Source organism: Leptodactylus fuscus, chromosome 8, assembly GCF_031893055.1.
Source record: "Leptodactylus fuscus isolate aLepFus1 chromosome 8, aLepFus1.hap2, whole genome shotgun sequence".
Lineage (NCBI taxonomy): Eukaryota > Metazoa > Chordata > Amphibia > Anura > Leptodactylidae > Leptodactylus > Leptodactylus fuscus.
This window is the reverse complement of record NC_134272.1, coordinates 83,568,792-83,591,342: the sequence shown is the minus strand read 5'-3', so window position 1 is coordinate 83,591,342 and position 22,551 is coordinate 83,568,792. Positions and strand designations below refer to the sequence as shown.

The following is a 22,551-nucleotide window of genomic DNA, read 5'->3' as shown; positions in this document are numbered from 1 at the left end:
ACACACAGTGATGTCACAGTACAGAGATAATACACACAGTGATGTCACAGTACAGGGATAATACACACAGTGATGTCACAGTACAGAGATAATACACACAGTGATGTCACAGTACAGGGATAATACACACAGTGATGTCACAGTACAGGGATAATACACACAGTGATGTCACAGTACAGAGATAATACACACAGTGATGTCACAGTACAGGGATAATACACACAGTGATGTCACAGTACAGGGATAATACACACAGTGATGTCACAGTACTGAGATAATACACACAGTGATGTCACAGTACAGAGATAACACACACAGTGATGTCACAGTACAGAGATAATACACACAGTGATGTCACAGTACAGGGATAATACACACAGTGATGTCACAGTACATGGATAATACACACAGTGATGTCACAGTACAGGGATAATACACACAGTGATGTCACAGTACTGAGATAATACACACAGTGATGTCACAGTACAGAGATAATACACACAGTGATGTCATAGTACAGGGATAATACACACAGTGATGTCACAGTACAGAGATAATACACACAGTGATGTCACAGTACAGGGATAATACACACAGTGATGTCACAGTACAGGATAATACACAGAGTGATGTCACAGTACAGGGATAATACACACAGTGATGTCACAGTACAGGATAATACACACAGTGATGTCACAGTACAGGATAATACACACAGTGATGTCACAGTACAGGATAATACACACAGTGATGTCACAGTACAGAGATAATACACACAGTGATGTCACAGTACAGGATAATACACACAGTGATGTCACAGTACAGGAATAATACACACAGTGATGTCACAGTACAGAGATAATACACACAGTGATGTCACAGTACAGGATAATACACACAGTGATGTCACAGTACAGGGATAATACAGTATACAGAATAATACAGTATATACAGTTATGTCACATGATAGTCTAAAAACTTTGAATGTTTCTTTTAGGGAACAGTGAAGCCTTTCTCAAGACTGAGTGTCCAGAAGTCGGCCAGTACAGAGATCTTACATCAAGGGTTGGAACTGAAAGAGAAGAAAAGTGAGCAAAGGAAATCTCTGGGTGAGGATTTTATAGTTTTAATCAGTTTTTCATTATAAGTCTCCACTGCAGCCGCACATCCCCATTGTATGGTAAGATACAAAACTTACACTGCTTGTCTTTGCTGATGTTCACATTTGCTGTCTCAGATTCACTTACACACGACATTTATGTAACATGTTAATGGCTGGTCATGGCTGTGCTGTAAAGCAGGTCACTGTAGTAAAAAGAGCAGAGGAGAAGCTCAGCCATACAAATTTACAGACATAAAATAAAAACAGATGAGAAAAAAGAAATACATTTCATTATCTGGCTCTAATAAAGAAATTTTAAAAAAATGCCCACACATTCCCTTTAAGGTCCTTTTACTTGGGCACTTTTTAGAAGAAAACCATTCATGAGGACGATTACTGTATTGTAATGGGTTATTGCTGACAGCAACAAAGTAAGTTTATGAGGAGGGGGTGTGATGGGTTATATCCTATAAGAGACCGCAAGTCTCTGTATATTATTTGTCTTAGTAGCCAGAGTCAGAATTGTAGGATTTTGGGGGGTATTTTTTTAAAATATACATAATAACATGGAAATAAAAAAAAATAAAAATCACTAAATTTAAAAAAATAAATAAAAACAGAAAACAAGTGAAAAAAAATAGCTCATCTTCTAGTAACATAATATTCCACTGACTATACAATCAAATCTGTCCCCAGATCTTATTACGTCCACGGGATTTGAAAAATTTCCTATCCGAAACAGCGCCATTTTTCTCTGTAGGTTGTGTCCGGTATTACAAATTAAATGATCAAATCTGAACTGCAATACCAGTTGCTGCTAATGGACAGGAGTGGCGCTATAACTGGGAAAAATAATAAATAAATAAATAAATAGAACTCCATATTCTAATTTGGAACAATTTCTTCAATTCTGCATTACAAAGGAAACAGTTTTCAGAGTTTGATACATTTGCAGTTTGCATTCTGCATGAAAGGTGGCGTATCAGATGTACGATGGATGTACAGTATCATAAGTGTTATTGCTACAGTGTTTATTGCATGAAAAATAAATTGCTTTTTGGAATAATATCTTAATGATCACGCAACCGAGTCCGGTACCGTCGCCAGTATAGCGCAGTGACGGAGCCAAAACTGACTTCTGAATATTTGGCGTGGAAACACAGATGACACATTGTTAGCAATTAACAGGTGGCTCTTTCATTGTCCAGTTTGCCTACACAGAATTCCAAAAATTGGGATATTTCAAAATATTAATTTTTAACACCACAGATTTTCTGAAGCCTACACATCTATCTGTAAGTAATGATTTGTTTATATCGTAGAAATGGAAAATAATTTGGGGATAGTAATTAAAATTGTTAGAAAATTGACTGTTACGGTAGGTGACATCATCTGACCATCGCAATGCCAAGGAGAGTGATAGCTGTCAGTTTTACTTATTATATTTGTTCTCTTTTTTAGTAAGTTTCCTCCAATTCTGAAAAACAAAGCTAGATGTGATACATAGATGATAGATAGATAGATAGATAGATAGATAGATAGGAGATAGATAGATAGATAGATAGATAGATAGATAGATAGATAGATAGATGAGATAGATAGATAGATAGATAGATAGATAGATAGATAGATAGATAGATAGATAGATAGATAGATAGACAGACAGACAGACAGACAGACAGACAGACAGATAGATAGATAGATAGATAGATAGATAGATAGGAGATAGATAGATAGATAGATAGATAGATAGATAGATAGATAGATAGGAGATAGATAGATAGATAGATAGATAGATAGATAGATAGATAGATAGGAGATAGATAGATAGATAGATAGATAGATAGATAGATAGATAGAAGATAGATAGTTTCCGGCGTACTATTGATGTATTACTTGTCTATATATTTTTTTTAAAAAAATTGTTTTTAATACCCAAACTAGATGACTTGCCTTACACCTACACCAAGAGCTGTTAAGGCTTCTACCCCAAATTCAGACCGTCTGCGTCCTCTGAAGTATTATCTTATGGCTGTAACATGTGACTGTCTCTGACTCACAATACTTACTAAATCCCTCAGTTAACCAAAGACTTTTGGTTTTATGGGAGAAATCATAGGTTTGCAAAGTGCTGAACTCATATAAATAGAAAGATACTTGTTTACCGGTTTTGTTCTGGAGAATTGCAGCTTTCCAGATTGCTTGTGTTTGCTTAGTGCCGCAGCTTCATCATCCAGCGCACGTGATGTTAACAGGCCAAGACCATGTAACCCTGTGTGGTGAGACTCCAAAGAGTCCATGACCTGGTTGGATTAAGGTTGGCTACTAGTGAGGGTCTTCATCCCACCTATGGGACCCAGACCCCATCCTTCCCCTTATACCAGTCACATTTGGGTTTGTGACTCTCTCTACTGAAGTTATAGAGACGGCCAAGCAAGGATTGACTTAAGAAGCAATTTACTATTTTTTTGGCCTCCTTTTTGGAACTTCTTTGTAGAGAAATGCCACTGAATAACTTACTGATAGCTTTATTGTGGTTATATGCTCCCTTCCAAAGCACTGGCCTCCTCTCTGCAGAGGTGACCCTCACAATGCAGGTCTATGTGAGTCAGCTTGTGGCTCTAATTGACTTGCATTGTGAGTTTCACCTCCTGCTTGTGTAGGAAACACTCTGAGCAACAGTGGTGTGCTTGGGGGGGGGAGCACATAACTTCACACTAAGTTATTCAGTAACATTACACGCACACAGATTTCTCATTTGCAAACAAGTGCTGGCAAAAAAAAGTTACTGTAATGCTTTTTCTTAGGATATAAGATTTTCATGTTTTATTTACAATAAAATGGTGGGGTCATTTAACTCCCCAAAATCTTGAAGGTCCCAGGAAATGTGCATTCCCTTTATCCTGCCTTGGGTAGAGTTGTCATCACTGTACTGAAAATGGATCCAGATTTCATAGTCAACTTAGGGCGGGTTCACATCTTCGCTCAGTCTCCGCTTTGTGCATTTCAGTCTTCTGTCCAGTTTCTCGAGCCCATAACCTAAATAGGTTTTCAGGTTTTAAAAAAAAATTCTGAGGATTCTAGGTGTACCCTGGCATGTTTAAATATCCGGTCTGATGATGTCATTGTAAGTGGCACCTCCTTCTCATATAGTAAACATTGGAGGGCAGTGCTTAGGAGGGGAGCACATAACTTTTCCAAAAATCTGCCCATAAGTTATTCAGTATCATATCACATGGTTTCCTCATTGTCAAAGGGATAGGGGAATGTGTGTAAGTCCTAAAAAGGCAGATAATGATGTTTTTGTGATATCTCTTTAATTGTTTGTATAAATTAGTCAATGTAGTTCAATGTAGTTTTCGCTGAGTTGTTCACATTTCAATAAAGCCATACAGAGCCATTGTAAAGTTATACAATGTAACTCATCATATTTCAATGTATCATCCCAATAGTAACTGTCTATTTGCATACACTGCACTTCAAGATATGCTTATAACACGCAATATAGCATGTTGCAAAGAAAAATGGCGCCATATATACAACAAAGTGATGGAAATTGCATCCTAACCTTCCGTTTCGCTTCCAGCCTGCGAACATCTCAACTCCAAATTCCGACTTCTTCATTAATATGTATCCTATCCCGCAACTCCAACATTCTCTCATTGGTGATGACTTGGTCACAGACAATGAAATTAGGATTTTTTTGAAACAATATTGTTTTAGGATTAATATTTTGACTTAAATTTATATGATCTATTCAATTAATTATCAAAATATACAATATTGTTGCGAATAAATCAGATATTGTCAAAGAATGAAGTTTGTTACGGGTTTTTGGCTCAGTTTGGAAAATATTGTACGAGCCAAAGAGTATTGGCTGTGACAATCCAATATGTCCCACAGTACAGATTGGCAAAATGTAATTCTGATTTATTTCATGTTGTTTTTTTCTTTCCTTTTTTTTTTCTTTTGCATCAAAATACTGGTGACTAACTGCAGCAGGAATGTTATTTCACCCGATATCTTATGTCTAATGAGGATTCTAAAGGAAATGACAGCTCGGGAGACAATAAAGTGCTAATACAGGAGTTATTATAATAATAACTACAATCACTAGTATAATGTTATTCTTATCATTATTATATAAATACTAGCAATAGTAATAGTAGTAAATGTAGCAGTGATTGTAACAATAATGGTAGTAGTCATAACAGATTGTACAAGTAATAATATTATTGCAGCGGGAGTATCAGTGATAGTTGTAACAGTAATGGTGGTGAGAGTAACAGTAGTCAAAGTAAGAGTAGAATTAATAGTAACAATAGATGTAACATTTGTATCTGTAGTATTAGTAACAGATGAAGAATTGGTGCTCATAGTGATGTAGTCATAGATTTTGGAACGGTAATAATAGTATCAGGATCTTCCGTGATGTAGTTACAATCGTACTATTAGTATTTATAGCAATAAAGTTAGTATCAGTATCATCCTTGATATAGTTACATTAGTAGTAACAGTATTTATAACAGTAATATTAGTCTCAGCAGTATCCTCAGGGGTGTAACTTGAGAGGGCGCCAAGGTTGAAGTTGAGAGATTAGTTAAAGGGCAATATTGTGGTCGGGATGAAACATCTCCTGATCTTCTCCTTCCACAGATTATGTAGTTGTATAAGTAGATTGCTGAAGGAGCCTCACTGGTTCCCAATGACCCTGTATAGTGAAATTTGGCTGGGTAAGTTCACAATCACTTGGAAGTGTCGACCCAAATGTTTAGCCTAAAAGTAGTAGTTATAGAAGTAACAGGAGTAGTAATAAAAACAAGAGCAATAGGAATAGTATTACTTATAAGATTTCTATATAATATTATTGTTAATAATTAGAGATGAGTGAGTAGTGAAATATTCGAGATTTGATATTCGTTTCGAGTAGAGCCTCAACATTCGACTACTCGATCGAATATCGAATCCCATTACAGTCTATGGGAAAAAATGCTCGTTTCAGGGGAAACCACTATTCGACTAAAGGAGAGTCACCAAGTCCACGGGTAGAAGGAGGAGAGTGTTTAGGAGGAGTGCTGAGCAGTTAAAGTGGGATCACCTATTGAGTCCAGTTCTTTATGAGATGCATCCACTAGCTATCCAGTTTAGAGAAGGGGTACTCATTAGATTTTATATAGCACATTGAGCTCAACCAACACAACCATCTTTAGCCATGAAGACCCCAATTTTGGAAGAGAGGAAGGCAGACCATCTACACCAAGGTGACCAGAAACTAGCGAGTCCCATCCGTCGAGATAAGACGGTGTCTATAACCACTCGGCGCCTCGTTTGCCTTAATTCTGCCAGTTATTCAACTATATTAATGTGAATGTGAAAAAAAGATATCTATATAATGCAGAAGTCAATATGATAGAGAGGCTTAATTTCTTTTATTTTCCTAGGCTTTTATTTTGCTAGCAGATGTTAAATTTGGTGCAGTCATATCACAGCTGTGTGGCTTCAAAGCTCAATCTGGGTTTGAGTATGCAAATAGGCACATGAATATACGCCTTGCTTCCGTTATTCCACAATCCAGCCCGCTAATATATATTGTATATGCAGTATGTAAAAGAAGCTGATATTATTAAGATAATGCGGCCAAGTAAGTGAGGTAGGCGTATTTCCCAACTGGTGCACAAAAGAGGCAAACGTTCTCCTTCACAATTTAGTTTACTAAACAAAGCTGAGATGCTCGTGGAGAATGCCGCTATATAGAACTTTCAATTCTGTTCTTTCAATCGTACTTCAAAACACAGCTGTGCTTGTCCTCACACCATTGTGTGCATTGGTATGCAAATCGCTGGGATGCATGAGATATTCCACTTTCTTTCTTTAAAATCTGCTCAGTGGGATTGTTATACATCATCTTGCAGAGGCGCTCGGTGTCAGGCCAGTTTTGGAGAGTGAGGCAAACTTTCGAGCAAGGAGTCATCATCCTACCTTGGTGCCTTACCAGTTTCAAGCTGGAAAGGTTCAAACTGTTTCCCAGTCCCATCTAGATCCACCAACGGATGCCATAGGTCCACATCAAGTGATGGAATTTACTAAAAGTAGCAGTCAAAATTGTTTCCACCTTCAGCAACCCATTGGAGGGACTTGGACAATGGTCATGGTAGTAGTCGTCAGCGGTGGCCAATAGACTCCTCCAGTTGAGCTCCAGAATTGGTGCAGTGCTGAGGTACAGGGTACCCAATGGTGGTGGTAGTTTTTCCCAGTGGGAACTTCCTCTGGTGGTCTTCAGCTCACTGAGCCAACAGGTCATTGGAAGGACCTGTGGTGATGGATGCAGGAATGGTCTCAGGAGATACAGGTTCCAGATACAAACATTTTGAACCTGATTGAAGTTCTTGGAAACCAACACAACTTCCCCTAACAAAATCCTTTTCCCCTTCAGCAACCCATTGGAGGGACTTGGACACTAGTCGTGGTAGTAGTCGTCAGTGGTGGCCAATAGACTCCACCAGTTCCTACAGTTGAGCTCCAGAGTTGGTGCAGTGCTGAGGTACAGGGTACCCAATGGTGGTGGTAGTTTTTCCCAGGGGGAACTTCCTCTGGTGGTCTTCAGCTCACTGAGCCAACAGGTCATTGGAAGGACCTGTGGTGGTGGATGCAGGAATGGTCTCAGGAGATACAGGTTCCAGATACAAACATTTAGAACCTCACTGAAGTTCTTGGAAACCAACACAACTTCCAAGAGACCATGGAGGTATGGCTAAGAGTGGAAGTTCCACTTGGGTTGTGAGGATGAGACAAGTTATGGTTTTCCACCAGTCTGGGTCCAGATAGGATGATACTGTGGCTAATTCACATCTCTTTATCTCACTCTATTTCTTGTACTGCATAAACTTGCATGATAGCCTTGTTGGTACAATAGGGTCTATACTTCAAGACTAAGAATGACCTCAAACACTCCACAACAACAGTACTTGGGTTTCAGTTTTCTCAAATTCTCTCTGAGCTGGAACTACATCTAACCTTCTCAAAAACTGGATGGAAACTCCATGAAGACTATACAGTCCTCCCACAGCCAACTATGCACTGCCTGAGCTAAACCATCGGCTACACGAAAGTCAGTGCTCCTCCAAACCCAATGGAATAGTCAAATTACAAAGGATAATAACAGATCGAATGCATGAAAAACTATAGGAATTATGTCCATGTAGCACATAACACAAGGGTATAAGCAGTGTCCACCGGCACACCCGCATGAGATGCAACTGAACTTTTAACATCCTCCAACCTCTTAATAAATCTAGAACCAGAACTGGAATCTGCATAGTGAGGGACTGGAATAGATTGTACGTATATCTCATGCCATTCTTCTGGTGTGAGTTGTAAAGTGTAAGTAAATCTGATGGGCGAGGTGTCCTCATCCAGCCTGCCTTGAATCCTATCCAACCCCCCCACTTTTTTAGAAAGTGGCCAGGGTGGGAACAGAGAGAGCAAAGTGGCCCCTCTTTTATCTATCTATCTATCTATCTATCTATCTATCTATCTATCTATCTATCTATCTCCTATCTATCTATCTATCTATCTATCTATCTATCTATCTATCTCATATCTATCTATCTATCTATCTATCTATCTCCTATCTATCTATCTATCTATCTCATATCTATCTATCTATCTATCTATCTATCTATCTTTCTATCCATCGAAGATCCTCTTTCAAGCAAAAAAAAAAGGTCAAATGTACAAGGTTATTTTGAGGCCCAATGGATAAATACCTGGCACTAAACTGGAGACCATGACTCTCTAACTTGTCGGTACAACCATCTGGCCTAGACTATTTTGAATGGCTAAAGGGTGGCTCAACCATTACAAGTCACTGCCATTGACACTGATATCACAACACATGAAATGGTATTTTTTAAGGTTTTATTTATTCTTTCAATAACTTTCCGCACCTTTTTTTTTTTTTTTTTCTTATGGTAGAGTTGGAAGGGACCTCAAGGGCCATCGGGTCCAACCCCCTGCGAGTGCAGGTCTTCCTAAATCATCCCAGCTATATGTTTATCCAGATTCCGCTTGAAGATTTCCATTGATGGAGCGCCCACCACCTCCCGTGGCAGCCTATTCCACTCTCTCACTCCCCTCACTGTCAGAAAGTTTTTCCTAATGTCTAATCTGTATCTCTTTCCCTTTAGTTTCATCCCATTGCTTCTTGTACTTCCTTGTGCTAATGAGAATAGGGGAGATCCCTCTGCACTGTGACTACCTTTCAGATATTTGTAGACTGCTATTAAATCTCCCCTCAGCCTTCTCTTCTGCAAACTAAACAATCCCAGTTCTTTTAGCCGCTCCTCATAGGACATGGTTTGCAGACCTTCCACCATTTTGGTTGCTCTTCTCTGGACTTGCTCCAATATATCGATGTCTTTCTTGAATTGAGGCGCCCAGAACTGTACACAGTATTCCAGGTGTGGTCTGACCAGGGAAGAGTACAGCGGAATAATGACCTCTCTTGATCTAGATTCAATGCTTGTCTTAATACATCCCAGAATTTTATTCGCCTTTTTTGCAGCAGCACCGCACTGTTGGCTCATGTTGAATTTGTGATCTACTATTATGCCCAAGTCCTTTTCCCCTATGCTATCACTTAGTTCTATTCCTCCCATACTATATATGTTTTTTACATTTCTGTTACCCAGATGTAGAACTTTGCATTTGTCCCTGCTAAATACCATTTTGTTCGCCTCAGCCCATTGTTCCAGTGTGTCTAAGTCCTTTTGAATACACTCTCTCTCCTCTCTAGTGTTGGCTATTCCTCCTATCTTCGTATCATCTGCAAATTTTATGAGTTCCCCAATAATTCCATCGTCCAGATCATTTATAAAGATATTAAAAAGTACTGGGCCCAGAACAGAGCCCTGCGGCACCCCGCTTTTGAGAATCTCTGAGAATGTGACGGAGTGGGGAGAGCCAGGGCAGGGAAATCTCGGGGGACCCAACATATTTATTATAACTCAGGCCAGGTATGACTTATATAAAAAATCTACACCAATTCTAGAAATGTAGATTTCTATCCTTTTGCATGGGCACATGTCTGATTTTTAAGAGACTGGAGTCTATAGTACCCATCCTTGCGCCCATTTGGACCTTTATTGACTGGCATAGGAAATTAATTACTATTAGAGATGAGTGAGTAGTTAAATACTCGATATTCGATATTTGTTTCGAGTAGCCCCTCAATATTCGACTACTCGAATCGAATATCGAATCCTATTATACTCTAGGGGGGAAAAATGCTCGTTTCAGGGGTAGGCAACATTCGATCAAATTGAACTTACCAAGTCCACGAGTGAGGGTCAGGCTGGATTCTCCGAGAAGTCTTCTCCATGCAGCGTCCCCGCGGTGTCTTCCGGCTCTGAATTCACTCTGCCAGGCATCAGGCCTGGGCAGAGCCGACTGCGCATGCCCGCACTACAAAAAAATGGCTGCTTACAGTCAAAGCGTCCGTTTTCTTGTAGTACGGGCATGCACAGTCGGCTCTGCCCATGCCTGATGCCTGGCAGAGTGAATTCAGAGCCAGAAGATGCCGTGGGGATGCTGCGCGGAGAAGACTTCTAAACGTAGGAGAAGAACCAGTGTTGATTGGCCAACTGTATAGCATTCGGCCAATCAATGCTGGTTCTGCATCGAATTTCTCCATTTGGATAGCGAGTGGTACTCAATCGAGTACGAGTATTTCGAATACCGTAGTATTCGATCGAATACCTACTCGATTGAATACTACTCGCTCATCTCTAATTACTATAGATCCATCAAAAACGGGACATGTCCCAATTGTATCCATATTTACAAAGTTGTCAATAAGCTCAAGTCTACGAGGGATCTTTGAAAATGGCTGCTCCGTGGATACAAGATGGCCTAATATCCGTTTTCCACGGTTGTTTTCATGTAGCATTCACGTACATGTAGCCTCAGTCACAAATACCTACCCCAATATATTGTATCAATCGGAGATATTTGCCTTGGAGCCATAGGTATATACCGGGTGCCAAGGACCTGAATAACAATTATCTGGCAGTATTCTATACATCTCCAGCCAGACACATTGTTCCAATCCATTTCAGCTCAGGTTTTTTTTCTTATTTCAAAGAGCGGCATTTTAAGCAGGTTATAGTCTCCGTCAAGCAAGTGTCGCCCATAAATCAAGTTGCGGCAAGGAAATCATTTGCACATCATTTAAGGACTGTTTGCTTTGAAGGACTCACCTCCGGTCCTTTCCTATAGCCTTTCCCTCTAAAGATTTCTATTATTTGTTTTGTTCTCTCTGCTTTAAAAGTCCTGGATAAAATTCATTGCGGTTGTTTGAAGATTAATAAAACAAAATGCATATTTATTCAGCCGAGACTGAGAAAGCCCTTGTTAAGATGATCATATAGTTTTCCCCTGGGCGTGATATAATACAAAAAATGTCTATCTGAAATTCTCCGTAGAATTGTTCAAAACAGCTCAGAGAAGTGAAGTTCAAGGGACTGATCTCATATGTGACTTCTATAAACATTCAGCCTTTGTTGCCGAGAAAGGGGCCACTTCTGGAGAATAAACAGAGATTGTTAGTCTATTGTCCCGTTCTTTGCGAGACACGGTGTAAAATGGGCTTAAAAGACCCTGGCAAGTCTCACAGTCGGCAATTATGGGCTCGTGTATCAATCTGCAAGTCACCAAAAGAGTCCCTCTAAATATGGCAGAACATGGAACACTTGTAAGGGACGTCATATCATCAATGGATTATGTCCCTTATGGTTAATCCCAAAAATGAGATGTAGAAGAGCTGAGGCTTTTTTGCTATTGGGGGATTTCTATAGGACAATTTTCTTAAAGGGGTTGTCCAAGGACATCAAAAGTTACGTCGATGCAGAATTGTACACCTTTAACTTAGCCTGAATTTGGTTCGAGGTTCTCTATCCCCTCCACCAAGCTCATTGAACTGTCACCAGAGCACAGCATACTGATAAATAACATACTCTACCTCTGTTATGTATGTCAACTTTGTAGATTTGGAAAAAAAAACTATTTGATATGCAAATAAGGCAGTGAGTGCACTGAGGGCGGGCCTTTAGCCCGAGGAGCATTGCTCTTACCACTCAGAAATGGCTGATGTCAAAGCAGTAATAAGATCAATTCCCACTACAAATATGTCAAACATATGGTAGAGTTCTGAGCAGCAAGAAAACCAGGGAGCTGAGGGCCGGCCCCAGTGCACCGTCTGACTCAATTGTACAAGACTTCAAAATTGTTTTTCTCCAAATCCACAAAAGTAACATACATGGACACTACATGTAGGAGAAGATAATCTGACCACAATAATGACATCATGGCTGGTTATCAGGAGGAGACTACATGTATGAGAAGATAACCTGACCACAATAATGACATCATGGTTGGTTATCAGGAGGACACTACATGTATGAGAAGATAACTGACCACAATAAGGACATCATGGCTGGTTATCAGGAGGACACTACATGTATGAGAAGATAACCTGACCACAATAAGGACATCATGGCTGGTTATCAGGAGGACACTACTTGTATGAGAAGATAACCTGACCACAATAAGGACATCATGGCTGGTTATCAGGAGGACACTACATGTATGAGAAGATAACCTGACCACAATAAGGACATCATGGCTGGTTATCAGGAGGACACTACATGTATGAGAAGATAACCTGACCACAATAAGGACATCATGGCTGGTTATCAGGAGGACACTACATGTATGAGAAGATAACCCGACCACAATAAGGACATCATGGCTGGTTATCAGGAGGACACTACATGTATGAGAAGATAACCCGACCACAATAAGGACATCATGGATGGTTATCAGTAGGACACTACATGTATGAGAAGATAACCCGACCACAATAAGGACATCATGGCTGGTTATCAGGAGGACACTACATGTATGAGAAGATAACCCGACCACAATAAGGACATCATGGCTGGTTATCAGGAGGCACACTATGCGGTAAAGGGAATGATCAATCTAGTGGCGATGACTGCCTTTAGAGCAGAGTTTTCAAAGTTGTCAATTTGGGACAAATTTATTTGGTCTGAATTAGTGATTGGTGAACCTTGTGAGATTTGTTTCACAAAGATTTGCAAGTTTTTTGCAGTGCTCAAAAAGAGGAGTGTAACAAAGTTTGACATTACAAATAATGTGTTAACTACAATGTGCCATCTGCTTTTTTGGTGTTATATTGAACGGGACAAATCCTTTTCCCATTGGTGAGCACCCTATACCTATACTGGTGCGGTAATATATATATTTTGTCTAGATAGATAGATAGATAGATAGATAGATAGATAGATAGATAGATCAATCGATCGATCGATCGAGAGAGAGAGAGAGAGAGATAGAGATAGATAGATAGATAGATAGATAGATAGATAGATAGATAGATAGATAGATAGAGCGAGTCCAATGAAGTCAAGAGCACCACCATGTATAGAATCCTTCCAAGGCAGGGTGCAAAGCCAAATGGTCCCGCCATAGGGTCCCTCAATAGCCAAGCAGATAAGGAACAAGCAGCACTCCAAATGGATGAATAAAAACTGATGGATGTGGATTTATTCCAGCTGCAACATTTCAGTTCTACATACTCATGAGAAAGGTTCTGTGTATGTAGAACCAAAACATTGCAGTTGGAATAAATCGATAGATAGATAGATAGATAGATAGATAGATAGATAGATAGGAGATAGATAGATAGATAGATAGATAGATAGATAGATAGGAGATAGATAGATAGATAGATAGATAGATAGATTAGTTTTTTTCTAGCAACGAACTAAAAGCATTGCAGTAATATGACTGAGGAATTGCTATTTCAGCAGCTGCCGCGATATTTTATCGATATCAAGAGTTGCTTTAAACTTTCACTTCTCTACAACCAAATTGCGCCTCTTCCCCTTTTATTGATACAGACCTGAATTCCCTTTCCTATAAGACATCATTCCTTGACTACATTTCTACTTCTATGCATGCTATAAAAAAAAGAAGTGCAGATCTTCTCCTGGATGAAACAAAACACGTGCAGCTTCAGCAGAAACTTATTTGTAAAGATGATTGCTACCTATTCACAGGGTTTCATAATGTAGCACAATTTAGTCACAATGACTCCCTCCTCTGAATGGCGACGCGTAAAATAACAACACGGGGGGAAAGTAACGGCACAAAAAACAAATTTAAATTTCTTTAGATATTCTCTTGCGCAGACAATGCGCCACCGCAAAGGATCATTTATCCATCAGGAAGAATGAGCCGTCTCCTTTTATTGATATTTTAGGCGCATTATACAACAGGTGATCGCAAAGTTAGGTTTTTTTTGTTTTTTTTTTCCCGGTAATAGCAACACCTGCTGCGCTTTATAAAAAAAAAAAATTAATAAAAAAAACAAGATGATTTGAGTCTGTCTCGTGAAGCCTCCGTGAAAAAAAAAAAAAGGATTCGCTTTGTGTGCGCCGCTCGCATCATTACAGAAATGCTGCTCACTAAGAGATTTTATTTTGTGTTTTTGGATAGCGTTCATTTTTTGGTTCGTTCGCTTGCGTGTTTATTTTTCTGTGATTTGAATTTAATTAATGACGATGGAAAGCAGCTGTGAGGACGCGGCGGTGGCGGCGGGCGGGCGGCGGGCACCGGGTAGCTTTGCTGATTTGGGGATTTGGGAAGAAGTGTATTTAGGCAGGAACCTGCTACCTTTTCAAGGCCAAGTAGATCAATGGCAATGATGTCTCCGTAATGAGTCTCTACACCTGTACCTTGATTTAAAACCTGCGCGGCGGCAAGCGGCGGCTGTGCCATTTTCTATCTTTATGGATGATTTTTTTGTTTCCCTTCCTGTGTTAGATCAATGCATGTTCAAATGCGGGACACCAGCCAAGCAGCAGCTTTTTATCTTCTATTACTGTGACACTTTACTGCAGTCGAGTGTCTTTTTCACAGCTAATGACTAAATATATCTAATCATAGATTATTCAGTGTTTATCCAGAGTCTCGCTGCCAGGTAGCCTTTGCATAAAGAGGTTTCACCTACACTAATGCTCCAAGCGCATGTAATAACCCTGAATCATCCAAATGTTACTGTCAACAGTCGCAGAGGGCAAAATGTGTCCAAGCCACGGCAAAAGGAAATCATTTGGTTTGGGTAGGAGAATATGAACAGAACGGTCACTATATGGTGATGGCGAGAGGTGGATTTCACATTTATAGGGATCCATAGTACATTATATTTGGGATCACTGTAATACTTCCCCCTTAGTGACCTCAGACATGGTATACTGCTCCTTTAGTGACCTCAGACATAGTATCCTGCTCCCTTACTGACGTTACACATAGTATACTGCCCCCTTAGTGACTTCACACATAGTATACTGCTCCATTAGTGACCTCACACATAGTATACTGCTCCCTTAGTGACCTCACACATAGTATACTGCCCCCTTACTGACCTTACACATAGTATACTGCCCCCTTAGTGACCTCACACATAGTATACTGCTCCCTTAGTGACCTCACACATAGTATACTGCTCCCTTAGTGACTTCACACATAGTATACTGCTCCCTTAGTGACCTCACACATAGTATACTGCTCCCTTAGTGACCTCACACATAGTATACTGCTCCCTTAGTGACTTCACACATAGTATACTGCTCCCTTAGTGACCCCAGACATAGTATACTGCTTATTGTTCTTACACATAGTATACTACTCCTTAAGCACCCCTACATATAGTATACTATTCTATTATTTTTCCACACATTGTATACTGCTGTTATTATTCCCATGCATAGTATACTGCCCCCTTATTGCTCCATACATAGTATACTGAACCTTATTGTTCCCACACACAGAATACTGCTTCAATAGTGACCTTACACATAGTATACTGCCCCCCTAATTTCCCCACACATAGTATACTGCCCCCTTAATGTCCCCACACACAGTATATTGCCCCTTAGTGTCCCCAACACAGTATACTGCCCCTTAGTGTCCCCAACACAGTATACTGCCCCTTAGTGTCCCCACACATAATATACTGCCCCCTTCTTTTTCCCACACATAGTAAACAGCTCCTTTATTGTCCTCCACTCAGTATACTTTCACCTTAATGTCCTCACACATAGTATAAATCCCCCTTAGTGACCCCACACATTATACTGTACTCTAATTGTTCTCACACATAGTATTCAGTTCTCTTATTGTTCCACATAGAGTATTGTGCCACCACACACAGTATACTGGGCCCCAAGCAAAGTTATATCTCAGAGCCCCCTTAATACTGTCCCCTTAGTGCCCCTACACTTAGTATACTAGAACCCCAGTATACTATATGGTTCCCACCTATAGTATACTGCCCTTTTAGCGACTATACAAATAGTATACTGCCCCCTTGTAGTACTCACAGATAGTATAATGCTTCCTTAATGCCCCCACACATTATATACGGCTCCCTTATTGTTCCCACACATTGCTTGTTGGGTAACACTGCCCCTGGTGGTGGCACATGTTATTTTCTGACGATGTTTGGGATTCCAAAAGTGCAGAAATATGAACTATCCCTTTACTTCATCCAGTTTTGAATTTGAGTGTGTTTCCTATCAGAGGTAGGAGTTCTATTTTTGGGGGGTGGAGTAGAGGGATACAGTATAATAAATTGACCCAGGGGTTTCTTTCTGTTGTAAATGGGAACATGGGAATGTAATATGGCTCTCTACTGGTAGGTATACACCAGTCTACGACCACCCACTTGACAGTAGAGAGTCTAGAAGGCATATTAGGTGGTGTAATTAGCAGTAATGGTGGGAGCTACAGAAAAATGTGTCTGGTTACTTTATCCCAGGTTTTTAGGGGTTCTGTGTTTTTCAGGAAGTCTGTGTGCACTCGTTTCCTCCAGAATTTTTAGGCGTGGTACCTAGGGGTTCTAGGTTGGTTTATATCCCAGGTCTCAGGATCAGAACCATTACCAGGTACCCAACTCAATCCATATCAGACCCCACTTCCTATGTACTCTTTTGAGGGTTCAGGACATTATACTATATGGAAACTGTGGATACCATACTGTGTATGGGGAGGTCACCCCCTTCACCCCATATAGGGTCTGTATAATAAGGACATACTGTATTCATCTGTTTGTCTCTGGCCCGACCATTTCAGTTGCAATGAATTGTTTTTGTGATGGATGCAATTTTTGGAATTATCATAAAGAAATTCTTCCAATTTCCTAAAAACTGTCAATTTGTCAAATTCTTCAATTACCCAACAGATCATTTCACAAGGAGCAAGAATTTTATAAATGGCCGCTGCCTCTGTCTCCCAGCAGATAAGTCTGTAGAGAACTGGCGCTCAGACAAGGTTTCTCAATTGATTTCATTAGTTCACCAGGTTAATATCGATAGGGTTGCAGGTGTCCAATGCTTCACGGTGATAATGACAATAGCGGCCACTTAAACCATTAGGTTGTCGCATTACAGTAAAATTATTAGCCCCTTGTAAGAATGAATGCAGCTTTTTTGTGTGTTTAGTCTCCAGTGCAGCTCATTTGTCTTTCCCTAGGAACTTGCAGTTTACACAATAGAAAAGATATCCATCTTACTTCTCGTATGACATGGTAGGATCACTTCTACAAAAAGAGGAAAAAAAAATAAAATTCAATGACATCACATGACCTCTTCCATCTGTTCCTCTAATGACATCACAAGAACATTCCCATCTGCTTGGATAAATTATGTAATATTTCTAAAGTCTGTTCAATGCTCCCATCTGTCTGGATTTTCTTGGGACGGTCCGGTTTCATTTGTTATCAATTTTTTTGTTTGTTTTCTAAAAAAAAAATTCTACAAGTGAAAATTTGTTGTTTTTTTTATTTTATTTTTGTAATTCTACGTATCATTGTATAATATCAATAGAAACTCTATTATTGCTAGATCAATACATAATAATAATTTATAATATTTGCATGTATGTGATATTCATTGTTATTATTAGTTTTATTATTAAAGATTACGTTATTGATTTAGTGATTATTTCAAAGTCAATAATCCAATCTTTTTGTTGTTTAAAATGTAGTTTTATATCATTATTGTATGGGAAGACAATTATACTATATATTCTAAGAGTATGGCAAGTATCATACCTGTCGGGTGTTCTATGGAATCAAGAGGGGAAATGTCATTCAGCGGCATAGAAGATAACCCAACTGCAATAAGGACATCATGGCTGGTTATCAGGAAGACACTACATGTATGAGAAGATAACCCGACCACAATAAGGACATCATGGCTGGTTATCAGGAAGACACTACATGTATGAGAAGATAACCCGACCACAATAAGGACATCATGGCTGGTTATCAGGAAGACACTACATGTATGAGAAGATAACCTGACCACAATAAGGACATCATGCCTGGTTATCAGGAAGACACTACATGTATGAGAAGATAACCTGACCACAATAAGGACATCATGGCTGGTTATCAGGAAGACACTACATGTATGAGAAGATAACCTGACCACAATAAGGACATCATGGCTGGTTATCAGGAGGGACACTATATGTATGAGAAGATAACCTGACCACAATAAGGACATCATGGCTGGTTATCAGGAGGGACACTACATGTATGAGAAGATAACCTGACCACAATAAGGACATCATGGTTGGTTATTAGGAGGACACTACATGTATGAGAAGATAACTGACCACAATAAGAACATCATGGCTGGTTATCAGGAGGACACTACATGTATGAGAAGATAACCTGACCACAAAAAGGACATCATGGCTGGTTATCAGGAGGGACACTATATGAATGAGAAGATAACCTGACCACAATAAGAACATCATGGCTTGTTATTAGGAGGACACTACATGTATGAGAAGATAACCTGACCACAATAAGAACATCATGGCTGGTTATCAGGAGGACACTACATGTATGAGAAGATAACTTGACCACAATAAGGAGATTATGGCTGATTATCAGGAGGACACTACATGTATGAGAAGATAACCTGACCACAATAAGGACATCATGGCTGGTTATCAGGAGGACACTACATGTATGAGAAGATAACCCGACCACAATAAGGACATCATGGCTGGTTATTAGGAGGACACTACACATATGAGAAGATAACCTGACCACAATAAGAACATCATGGCTGGTTATCAGGAGGACACTACATGTATGAGAAGATAACCTGACCACAATAAGGACATTATGGCTGATTATCAGGAGGACACTACATGTATGAGAAGATAACCTGACCACAATAAGGACATTATGGCTGGTTATCAGGAGGGACACTACATGTATGAGAAGATAACCTGACCACAATAAGGACATTATGGCTGATTATCAGGAGGACACTACATGTATGAGAAGATAACCTGACCACAATAAGAACATCATGGCTGGTTATCAGGAGGACACTACATGTATGTGAAGATAACCTGACCACAATAAGGACATGATGGCTGATTATCAGGAGGACACTACATGTATGAGAAGATAACCCGACCACAATAAGGACATCATGGCTGGTTATTAGGAGGACACTACATGTATGAGAAAATAACCTGACCACAATAAGGACATCATGGCTGGTTATCAGGAGGACACTACATGTATGAGAAGATAACCTGACCACAATAAGGACATCATGGCTGGTTATCAGGAGGACACTACATGTATGAGAAGATAACCTGACCACAATAAGGACATCATGGCTGGTTATCAGGAGGACACTACATGTATGAGAAGATAACCTGACCACAATAAGGACATCATGGCTGGTTATCAGGAGGACACTACATGTATGAGAAGATAACCTGACCACAATAAGGACATCATGGTTTAAATTCTAACAAGTGTCAGATTATAGAACGTTCTTGCAACCTATCACAACAACAGATGTCACCACTAACATGGTTAGAGAAAATCTATAAAACTCTGCAAAAATTTAATTATTTACATTTTCCAAAACGTTTAACTATTATTGGCCTACACCTATCACTCCAGTTCGGTTCATGGGAAACCTCTTTAAGCAAAGTTGCCGTTAAGTAGATTTTTTTGCATTATTTTTGCCTTGCCATAGATTATATCACTGTGACATGTTATCTATTTGTAAAGCAGAAAATGAAAATATCAGGGGCTGCAGTTTGATAAAAAGATATAAATCACATGACATTAATTTGACCTGTCATTTGCTTGTTGATTTATATTGTGCTGAAGGAAATCTGCAGAAAAAATGATTATATCAATTTTAAAATGTAATTTACTTACACAAAAACAGAAACATTATAAACTATGAAAAGGTTTTGGCCGCAGTTAATATAAACAACAAAGAAACTTGACTTGGTGCAATGTGTTGGCCTAATGTCTTACACATGTGCAGGTAAATGGTGAAAGCCGCTATACAATATATTTACTATATCGTTCTAAATAACATGTGTCATTGATATGTTACGAACATCTGGCAATAAAATAAAAATCAATTGTAAAAGTTACTATAAAGATTAATAGCAATGCCATGTTTACAGTGAGTGCAGTGATTTTGGGTAACAGTGGGACCAAAGAAATAGGGGAGAAAGTGATCACTGGAAACAAGAGAATTCTCATCTCGCCAGGAACGCTAATCTAAGGGTAAGGCTAGGCCAAGATCTGCAAGGTCGAACAACACTAAATAAGATACTGATAATGAATAGAGATAAGCGAGTAGTGAAATATTCGAGATTTGTTTTGAGTAGAGCCTCAATATTCGACTACTTGATCGAATATCGAATCCCATTATAGTCTATGGGGAAAAAAGCTTGTTTCAGGGGAACCACTATTCGACTAAAGGAGAGTCACCAAGTCCACGAGTAGCAGGAGGAGAGTGTTTAGGAGGAGCGCTGTGCAGTTAAAGCGCATGGATCCCATTATAGTCTTTGGGGTCCGTGCGTTTAACTGCACAGCGCTTACAGTTGCATTGATAAAAAGTAAGCTCCCTTGTAACCGCAAGCTGCCAGCTCTCCCGACTAGCTAAGACTAGCAAAGTCCGATCTTAGACTCCACCTCCTCACAGACGAGCCTCCGACAGAACCAGCGTTGATTGGCCGAATGCTGTACACTGGCCAATCAACGCTGGTCAATGGATTCCTATGAGAAAAAGTCAGCTCCCTCGTAACAGCAAGCTGCTAGGTTAGTGTGACCAGAACCAGCATATCACCCCAGCCCTGCAGATAGATAGGTTAGTGTCACCAGAACCAGCATATCACCCCAGCCCTGCAGATAGATAGGTTAGTGTCACCAGAACCAGCATATCACCCCAGCCCCGCAGATAGATAGGTTACTGTCACCAGACCCAGGATATCACCCCAGCCCTGCAGATAGATAGGGTAGTGTCACCAGAACCAGCATATCACCCGAGCCCTGCAGATAGATAGGTTAGTGTCAACAGTACCAGCATATCACCCCAGCCCCGCAGATAGATAGGTTAGTGTCACCAGAACCAGCATATCACCCCAGCCCTGCAGATAGATAGGTTAGTGTCACCAGAACCAGCATATCACCCCAGCCCTGCAGATAGATAGGTTACTGTCACCAGTACCAGCATATCACCCCAGCCCCGCAGATAGATAGGTTACTGTCACCAGACCCAGCATATCACCCCAGTCCTGCAGATAGATAGGTTAGTGTCACCAGAACCAGCATATCACCCCAGCCCTGCAGATAGATAGGTTACTGTCACCAGAACCAGCATATCACCCCAGCCCTGCAGATAGATAGGTTAGGGTCACCAGAACCAGCATATCACCACAGCCCTGCAGATAGATAGGTTAGTGTCATCAAACCCAGCATATCACCCCAGCCCTGCAGATATATAGGTTAGTGTCACCAGAACCAGCATATCACCCCAGCCCTGCAGATAGATAGGTTAGTGTCACCAGAACCAGCATATCACCCCAGTCCTGCAGATAGATAGGTTAGTGTCACCAGAACCAGCATATCACCCCAGTCCTGCAGATAGATAGGTTACTGTCACCAGACCCAGCATATCACCCCAGCCCTGCAGATAGATAGGTTACTGTCACCAGACCCAGCATACCACCCCAGCCCTGCAGATAGATAGGTTACTGTCACCAGAACCAGCATATCACCCCAGTCCTGCAGATAGATAGGTTACTGTCACCAGAACCAGCATATCACCCCAGCCCTGCAGATAGATAGGTTACTGTCACCAGTACCAGCATATCACCCCAGCCCCGCAGATAGATAAGTTACTGTCACCAGACCCAGCATATCACCCCAGCCCTGCAGATAGATAGGTTAGTGTCACCAGAACCAGCATATCACCCGAGCCCTGCAGATAGATAGGTTAGTGTCACCAGTACCAGCATATCAC

The 22,551-nt window shown here is 40.2% G+C and overlaps 1 protein-coding gene across 1 annotated transcript in view; it reads left to right on the top strand.

Annotated features, from left to right (window-relative positions):
* ARHGAP15 (Rho GTPase activating protein 15) overlaps positions 1–22,551 on the top strand; it is a 381,433-nt gene that overhangs the window by 194,259 nt on the left and 164,623 nt on the right. Inside the window, exon 8 of the mRNA XM_075284535.1 lies at positions 998–1,109. Within this exon, the coding sequence (XP_075140636.1) occupies positions 998–1,109 (112 nt within the window). The remainder of the gene's footprint in view (positions 1–997; positions 1,110–22,551) is intronic.